The 9,101-nt window shown below is 41.2% G+C and overlaps 2 protein-coding genes across 8 annotated transcripts in view; one reads left to right on the top strand and one right to left on the bottom strand.

The window, feature by feature from the left end:
- LOC103475120 (cyclin-dependent kinase-like 1) overlaps positions 1–9,101 on the bottom strand; it is a 27,555-nt gene that overhangs the window by 5,817 nt on the left and 12,637 nt on the right. The window contains exons 1-5 of one of the 7 annotated variants that reach the window (XM_008426534.2): positions 2,823–3,011; positions 1,992–2,180; positions 1,771–1,889; positions 859–931; positions 208–298 (exon numbers count right to left, since the gene is read on the bottom strand). In XM_008426534.2, the coding sequence (XP_008424756.1) occupies positions 208–298; positions 859–931; positions 1,771–1,889; positions 1,992–2,159 (451 nt within the window). In that variant the 5' untranslated portion in view covers positions 2,160–2,180; positions 2,823–3,011. Of the gene's footprint in view, positions 1–207; positions 299–858; positions 932–1,770; positions 1,893–1,991; positions 2,181–2,332; positions 2,467–2,622; positions 2,733–2,822; positions 3,019–9,101 lie in introns of those variants that run through there. The other 6 variants (XM_008426533.2, XM_008426527.2, XM_008426532.2 and 3 more) reach the window with 6 other exon arrangements.
- Positions 5,419–9,101, top strand: part of tgfb1a (transforming growth factor, beta 1a) — a 22,724-nt gene continuing 19,041 nt past the window's right edge. The window contains exon 1 of the mRNA XM_008426526.2: positions 5,419–7,200. Coding sequence (XP_008424748.1) covers positions 6,870–7,200 — 331 coding nt within the window. The 5' untranslated portion in view covers positions 5,419–6,869. The remainder of the gene's footprint in view (positions 7,201–9,101) is intronic.

A 9,101-nucleotide genomic window follows, 5' to 3' on the forward strand; every position in this document is an offset into this window, starting at 1 on the left:
CACACACACACACACACACACACACACACACACACCCACACACACACACACACACTGACTGCTCCTTTTGTGCAAAGGAGTCATTCAAACACAAGAAAGTGAGGAGGCTATCAGCAAGGACCTGCTCCATGTTCCATGCTGAATAAGTCATTAGAGCTGCATTAACACTAAATGCACATAAACACGCTGGCCTCTGAATAACCTTACTCAGAATGCGGGCGAAGCCAAAGTCACACAGCTTGATGACGCCGCTTTTAGTGAGGAGGATGTTCTCTGGCTTTACGTCACGGTGGATGCACTGAGAAAAATTAATAAATAAATGAGGCAGGACGTCAGAAACTATCACACAAAATGGATTTACAGCAGAGAAATAAGGTTACAGTGTGTTATGGACGACAAAATATAAAATATACGAGAAAGAAGGAAAACTACAGACAGTTAAAAGACTTTAAGGCAAAAGTGCCAAATATACTAAATTGCTGCAGGTCTTTCGTCAAATCAGAGACTTTTACGAAACAGCCGACTTTGCTGCACCCAAATCAGCTTTTGTTGAATTTGTTAAAGCGTTTTGAAAGATCCTGCTCTTATAACTGAGGACACATTTGTTCAGTTGAGCCCAGGACAGTTTTCTTTTAGTGCAGCAAAAGCCCTTTTTCTGTTTGGCTCAACAATACAATTAGGCGACTTTATTTGTGTGATTTTGGTTTAATTTTTATTTTCTTGGCCCGTAATGAACAATTTGGGCCCATGTGGCAAAAAGTTTGGACACCCCTGCTCTAATTAAAAATACTTCAGATATAAAAGTGTGTGTCTGTTACAGAAGAATGTTTATATTGCAGTAAAAAAAAATCTACTGACGTTGTGTTTGTGGCAGAAGTTCACAGCTTGCAGAGTCTGCCACACGATGCTTTTCAGCTGGGCCTGCGGGACCCTGCAGACAAACCAACACTGACTCACTCCTCCACGAGGAACCACACTTTCCCACCTGTAATATTTGTCTCATCTAATACTTCAGGTATTAAAAACGACACCCAGGTAACCCTAGGCCATCTCAAACAGCAGCAGCACCTTTGTTTCCATGAGCGGATAGAGTTTCTGCTGCACTGCCTTATGGGAAAAAAACCCAGACAAGTCATCGTGGTTTGGTTTGCTGTCTGAGCTCTGAGGGCAAAGAGAAATCCATAACTTGATGTTCTGATTAAAAACTCTGAGTGGAGTTGTAAAGTAAAAAAAGTAAAAGTACTTTGTTACTGTACTTTAAGCCCTGGGACCCCACTAAGCCCAGGGGCCCCACTAAGCACATGGGCCCCACTAAGCACAAGGGGCCCCACTAAGCCCAGGGACCCAACTAAGCCCGGGGCCCCACTAAGCCCAGGGACCCCATTAACACATTTTGCTGGAGGTTAATTTGTCCCAGACATTATAGCAGTAAACGATAACATTGTTGTTTTGAGACCATTTTCAAGTAATGTCACGGTAATAATGGAATAATAATGCAGGAACATGTTCTCAAAGATAAATACACTTTAAATTCTAATGAACATTTAACACTGGAACTGGAAGACATCTTAAATATCCAAAACAAATAAACAAATAAAATTATTCATGAAGTAAAAACAGCCAATTGAGACCAGAGCACCAAATTAAAGACTTTTATCATCCAGTTTTTGGTAGAAAGAGAGAAACAATAAATTATGCAAATGGTAATTATTGAGCTCATTTTAATTTCTCAAGCAGTTAATTGATTTATTGATGGTGTGTTTATCTTACCCTTCCGGGTGTTTGTCCAGCTCATTGAGGACGGTCTGTTCGCAGAACTCAAACACCAAATGGAGCCGTCTTTTTCTCCTGAAGACTTCCAACAGGTTGACCAAATTCACATGTTTTAGCTGCTGTAAAACCAACAGGTGAAAAACAAAACTAAAGCTATAAGCCAAGGCTTCATGTTTTACATCAACCCTGATCATTTAAGGCGACACTACGCCTCTCACCTTAAGCATGCGCGTTTCTCGCTGTGCAATCTTTTTGATGACAGGATCGTCTTCAGACTCCACAAACTTCTTGATGGCAACTATCTGGCCCGTTTCTTTGTTCCTGCACTTGAACACCACACCATAGGAGCCCTCGCCAATTTTGGCCAGTTTTTCATATTTCTCCATCGAGCAATTTCAAGTTACAATCTGCGGAACATGCAAGAAAAATAAAATAAAAAAAATAGGACTCAGTTTTCAGCAGACTAACCGGATGATTGCTCCTAAAGTCAATAATTCATGCAGACCTAATGTATTCAAATTGTTTTCTAGATGCTGAAAACGCGCCTGCACATACTCACGTGCAGAATCTAAACTAGCCTCCAAAACAGCAAAACAGGTTTTCTACAAATAAAAGTTCCCAAAGCTTCTCACAGGTCGTTGTACTGTCATTGTCAATGCTTCACTAAGGAGGTCACTGTGCCGTCTGCTCTTTTACTGCGTCATTACTATGGTAACCGCCTGAGGATTGTTTTCCCACTTTGGGGCTCCGTTTTCTAATTTATAAACATTTCAAATTACAGTAAATGTTTAGCTGGCGCCTCTGGTCATCGTTTAGGCGGAAAGCGGTCAGATAGATAACTTAACTTACCTCTAATAACAAACGTGGGGGTTAAAATAAGCAAGAATACAAAAACACATGGCAATTCACAAAGCTACGTAAGCTAAAAGCTCTTACGTAGGAATACGTACGCCGTAACCATGGAGAAAAGCAGTGGGGAAACGGCTTCAGTAAGCTGACAGTAAAATACACAATATTCAGTTCGTTTAGTGTTGAATTCATGGACTTACTAGACAGTAGAGTTAATGTCTGGTTGCCCAACGTTATTTAAAAATCTGACAAATTGGAGTAGGTTTCTTTTGGCTATTTAAAAAAGTTGTACAATTAGCATAAAAGGTTAAACAAACGCACCAAGATTGCTACGTAAACGTAAACACGTACGTAAGTACACGTTCTGTAACCATGGAGAAAAGTGGCTAACCATAGTGGCTAACAGTAAAATTTACCGAATCCAGCCAATTTGGATTTATTTTAATATATTTAAATCGTTTAAGTAGAGTTGTGCCAACTATTTTTATTTAAGTTCTGTGATTGTTTTAGGCTACTTGAAGTTTCGTTGGTTGTAACCATGGAGACAAGAAATGGCTAACACCATGCTGTTAGCTAGTTGTTATTATTTTTGTAACATTTAATCTCTGGTAAAAACCTTCTTTTCCCCCCAAATGAGTCACTAATTTGATATGTTTTTGTATTTTATTTTAGGTTTCGGCAACTTCTCTAATTCAAGTACTTCTCTACTTCTCTCAATAGTCTCCACTCATTTTAAAAGTAGGCGACTGTGGTTTACTATCCAAATAAGTTCAGTTACTGTTAAGAAAATAGTCAAAAAAACTGATGGGAACGCAGCCTGTCACCCAAAGAAACCAAACATTAGAATAAAAGATACACAACGCAAATTCAGATTAGACTTAGAATAATGACAAGTAATCATTTTTATATCAAAATATAAGAAAACTTGTTTTTTTACTTAAAAATATGAAAATGTGGCCATATGCAACCTCTGCTTCCAAGTGGGTAAAATGTTGTAAAGTTAGTCTCAGAATGTTTTATTGTTTTGTTTGCAAATGTAATTTTTTTTAAAAATTACAAGGAACTAAATATTCAAAGTTGATCACAATTTTATTAATAGTCTGAAACTAAGAATAACATAAGTTTGTAAGTGTGTATTGATTGAGAAAAGAGCACACAGCTTATTATTATTTTCCAGTGCTTTCTTGAAAGTTGTAACATCTTCAGTTGAGATTATTTCTGTTTTTATTCATGTCAATTGTAAAACATAATGTGCCATATCACTGTATTATATTTGAGCCTTGATGACGTAACGTCAGCATTGAAAGCACATCAGAGAGCTTCAGAGAAGCTACAGCTCTGTGTGGAAGGTCAGCTCTCATGTGGTTACATGATCTATTGACTGTCGTCTCTGTGTTGACTGAAAGCACCTCCTCCTCTCATCCCTCTTCAGAGACTTTGCCGTTTCTCCACAACTTCACTCTGAATGATGGGAAAGCAGAGCACGAAGCCCTCCTGACACAGGCAGGCACCTTGAGGTTCTGGCATGGAGGCCTAGTGGTAAAATACACAAGGTATGAAATGCCTCATGGTAGCTTGGTCAACATCGCTGCTTCTGGAGACACAGTTGCTGTTTTCAGAAGCCCATCCTTCCAAACTCTGCTTGTTATTACAAAATTTGGTGCATCTTCTTTGACGTGTTGTCTTCTATTATTAAATATTGTTTTTGCTGATCGTACTGATGTAAGACAAACAGTGTTTTTACTTTCTGTGAACATTGCTCAATCGACACCATTTCATAAACACTGCATTGGAAATTTGTTTGTATAACTCCATCAGACGCATGACTCAATGCTAACCAAATCAGAAGGGGAAAGTACTTGAATTGTTCCTTGTCTGACTCCTCTGTTTTGATTTTTATCTGTTGTGTGTTCCTCTTCTCTTACTCAGCGTGTTTCCTGTTGTTTTGCTAAACCCCAAACACCCATTTGATCAAAAATAAGACCTTTGAGTTAAGAGCGAGAACTCTAAACCCGTTGGCGACTCTTTTTGAAGCCTATAAATTTGGTCCACCAGATGGCAGTATTCACCAATTTAAACTGAGATTTTAAAACTATAGGTGCTGACATTTAAAAACATCCCCTAGGTAGTTTCAAGCTATTATCAGTGAAGGTAATCGGACGTGAAGCGGCGCAAACATTAACCGTGGTTTACTTTACTGAATGAACATTGTTATCTGGGGAACTTTTAGGGGATTTTTTTTCTGTTTGAGTGTCCTCTTGTTAAATGTCATCATACAATGAATAGCTCTTTCTTTAAAAAAGCAATACACACTAATTGGAAGCGCATTTAGAGCAAAAACCTCAAAACTAGACAGTGCACTTTCAGTTTGTTTCCACTGACAGACAGAGCTGCAGCAGCTGAAACCGTCACTGGTTTGTTTTAGTCTTGCCTTCTTTTAGAAAATACACAATCCAACCTCTAAAGAGCACTTAGACCTGCGAGAGGGCACCACACAACCCTGCCCTGCTGGCTCTTCACCTCATCAAATTCACATTTCTAGTTCCTAAACCTGCTTCCCTTGAGCTGGCTCTCTTCTTTCGTCTGGCTTTGAGTTGGTTGCGGCCCTTGTACCGTGCCTGACTTGTTCATATCGGTCTACTAAGGCAGAGCAAAGTGGGATCTTGATAAAAACACAAGCGCAAGGCAGCAGAACTCAGGCAGATGTTGCCGTTAGCTTCATTTCCTGGGCGGAGAGCTTCTCGCTCTATTAGACGACTAACAGGAACAAGAGAAAAAAAATAAGAGGGGAGAGAGAGAGAGAGAGAGAGAGAGTGTACAAGTTATCTGAGCTCGGAGCTCCCACAAATCACTTTTTTGAACAGCAAGCTCTGACAGGCAGCGGGGGGAAACAGAGAGCAGAGACAAAGGAAAGGTGTCAGTAGGGAGCTGTGTCACAGGAGAAGGTGTGAAGAAACAGTAGAGGGCATAAACGAGGTGACACCGGTGGATGGACGGAGGAAAAGCTGCGCTCCAGTTCCTCCTGCTACTGCCGGGGTTTTCTGCTGCTGTGTCCGGATGGTTCTGTCTCGTAAAGAGAAGGTGTGTCTGATTCCTGAAAACTTTTCCTCCGGGACAGGGTTACCTTGAGACTGACGCTCTTGCGCTTCGGATCGTAGGCCTGTTTGCACTTCTTTTATCTCTGACGCAGCGTGCACTTGCAGATGATTCCTCTGTGTTATCATGAGAGCAGATAGAGAGGCAGCTGGCGTGACATTGAGCTGGACGCGTTGAAAGCTGGTTTAATGCAGCTGCGCTCAGATCACATGCTATTATTTGTAAAAAGAGGTAGTCAGAGCTGAGAGCAATCCATGCTTGTCACATGTTTTTCTGCAGGAACAACCCTACTACTACTTTAGGGTGTACATTTCTCTTTTAAAAGTCTTTTGAGAATACTTATTTGATATTTAATCCACCCAGAAAAGTAATTTGTTGACTTTTGGATGGTACAGAATGGACAATAGGCTGTGGCAGGTTAACAGCCTCTAGGCACAGAAAGTGAGTAAGTCAGTGTCTGCCAGCACTCGTAATCATTTTCACTCATTGGGCTTCAGCTCTACTCACATTTGCTCCACTTGCCTCCGGGGACATGTAATAAGAGAGTGCTTACTGAGCAATACGGCACAGAGCTGACACGTGGAGAGGTATAAACTTGCTCTGAGTAAGACAGGATTACGCTAAATATTGCAGGTGGAGGACCGAAAATCACGATCTGGTCTGCGAACACAGAAGCAAAGACGACTGAGAGCTGTCAGACTGTTTCTGACGGATGGGTGTTGGAGAAGTCATGCGAGTGTTTGGGGGGCTTTCTATGCTTGGATGAGCTTTATTTAGCTTTTGACAGCTCTGCTCTGGACTGGCTACACAGTGCGGCTCGTCATTGGGTTACCTCTAGCTGACTCAGACTGGCTTAACTCTCGCCGTCTGCCTGCCCACTCCGATTCTCTCTACCTGCCCCTATGCAAACAAGACGAGTGTTAGGTGGTTTTCTCAGCGGTATAGGGACAGCTGGGGCACTTTTTGGACTCTCCACACTGCTGTAATTGTTCTGTTGTGTGTAAACACCTTGCGTCAGTCACACCTCTCCTCTGGAGTGATTCACTATTCCCAAAGCATCCCTGACTGGAGGCAGGCAGCAAAAGAAAAAGGTGAGGCAGAATTTGCTAACGCTCAAAGTGCAGAAGGTGCTGAGTTGTAAAGTTGTTACAATGAAGCTGGGATTCCTGCTGCTGATGGCTCTGCACATGCTGGACAACGTGTCCAGTATGTCCACATGTAAGACTGTGGACTTGGAGATAGTGAGGCAAAAGCGCATCGAGGCTATTAGGAGCCAGATCCTCAGCAAACTGCGTTTGCCTAAAGCTCCTGAGCCAGAAGAAGCTGGAGACAAGGAGGATATCCCCACCACCCTGCTGTCCCTCTACAACAGCACCAAGGACATGCTGAAGGAGCAACAGCTCGAGTCCCAGATCCCCATCTCCCAGGAGCAGGAGGAGGAAGAGTACTTCGCCAAAGTGATGAACAAGTTCAACATGACGGGTAAGTACAAGTTAAAAGGCAAGAAGACATAAATCATGAATCCTAGAGCACTCTTACCCATTTTCAAGAATGAGGGCAATTGTTGACGGCCTAAGGATGGCTGTAAGAATGTCAGATAATTATATGGCTGTGATTTATGGTCCTGCATTCACCGACACTCGCAGCATGTTGCACAACATGTCGAACACAGAGCAGTTTGGAGAGCCAAAATCTCTTTGCTTGAAAAATAGAGATCCATGACCTTCAAACTGCCAAACAACTCACTCAACTTTCAGGGGAGTTCAGAGAATCTGGAGCAAGAGAGCTGCCAAATTGATGAGTCGTTCATTGAAATTTGCTTTGTGATAAACGTCCAAAACTCACAGAGGAAATAAAGTGTCTGATAGTGGATGAGGATATGGGAATGATACCTAACCCAACCTCACCATATTCCTAGCCTAGCTTAGCCTTCCTATATAAAATTCCGCTTAACTCTCATCTCCCTTCATCTGGGATTTCTCCCATTCAACTCGATTTGTCTGGTTGAATTTCAACCAATCAGGAAATGACGTTAATTTTCTGAGTTGTTTTAGAATTATAATCCACCTTTATCTTTACCAACTTCCGCGGACGACGTGAATGAAGCCGTTCAGTCCGTTTTGGTCACATTTCCAGATATTGAATTGACATTAACAGCCATTTTTTCAGCTTGGCACTTCATTCGTCGCAGTGGAGGATGGTTGTTTGCAGCGCAGGCAATTTCCCATACGCTTCATAGAGTCGAACCGCCGTATTACACGTGACACAGGCAAACGTTAGCGTTTGTACGCATTAATACATACATTTGAAATCGTCTTGGCACTACAGCAGAAGCTAACATCTTCGGTTTTCTTTATTTCCAATCATCTTGGTCAAACGGCCAATCAGCAGCAAGGAAAACGAACAATGCTCCTGGATTGGTAGCAATAGCATGTCACGTAGCATTGCATCCAGATATTCCTGCTTCTAAAGCTACATTTTCTTTTAAATATTTTAGATATGATGTAAAAAACACAAATTGGAGGACTTTTTTAAAACAATTTGAAGTTTTGCATCAAAGAAAAATGGACCACTAATAGGCAGTGTAAGCTAATAGTAGCATACTTCTTTGTGTTTTGTACTTTCAAATATTGTAGAAACTTATTCACTGAGGTTGTTTGTAGAGTGACAGTTTTAATGAAATGCAAGTATCCAGTTTCAAAGGGAATTTAAATGAAGGCTAATAAACTGCTTTTCTGAGTTTAATATTCTGGGAATCCATTTTGGATTTTGAGGTCAGGGAGTTCTGACTTTACCAACCTGACATCTAAAAATATAAAACTTGTAGGTAAAAATGGGATCCATAATCAAACCATATCCTTGAATATGGTTTCTTAAAACTTCCAGTCTTTGTAGCAGAACATGGAAAACATACATTGTAATTTGTTGTTAAATGAAACGCTGGTTCAGATCATGTGAAGTGGCTAAAAGAAACAGGAACATTTTGACACGGAGGTGGAAAAACTCCAGATTTACCTCATCAGAGAGGCACCAAATGACCAAAACGACCTATAAATTCCTTCACCATGCGCACATCTTCTGATCTGCGCTCAACATCTTTTCTGGCAGCTTTATGAGATCAGAGATCACACAAGTAACAAGTTGGCTGCACATGATTTGATGCGCTCCGCTGCCTTCATGATATCCACCTCTCTCTTTCTGTGTTTTGTTTTTTACGACTTCATTAACACACTTTACTTGGCGTGGCTGCATCTGCTGTTTGCACAGCCAAATGGTCCTGGGCTGTAATTGTGCAATGGCTCCCAAGCTATTATGATAAACATAATTTTTTGGTTTGGTTTCAATGCCCCATTGTTCTCTGCATGCCTGTACGCCTCACTTTA

Source organism: Poecilia reticulata, linkage group LG13 (genome assembly GCF_000633615.1).
Source record: "Poecilia reticulata strain Guanapo linkage group LG13, Guppy_female_1.0+MT, whole genome shotgun sequence".
NCBI lineage: Eukaryota > Metazoa > Chordata > Actinopteri > Cyprinodontiformes > Poeciliidae > Poecilia > Poecilia reticulata.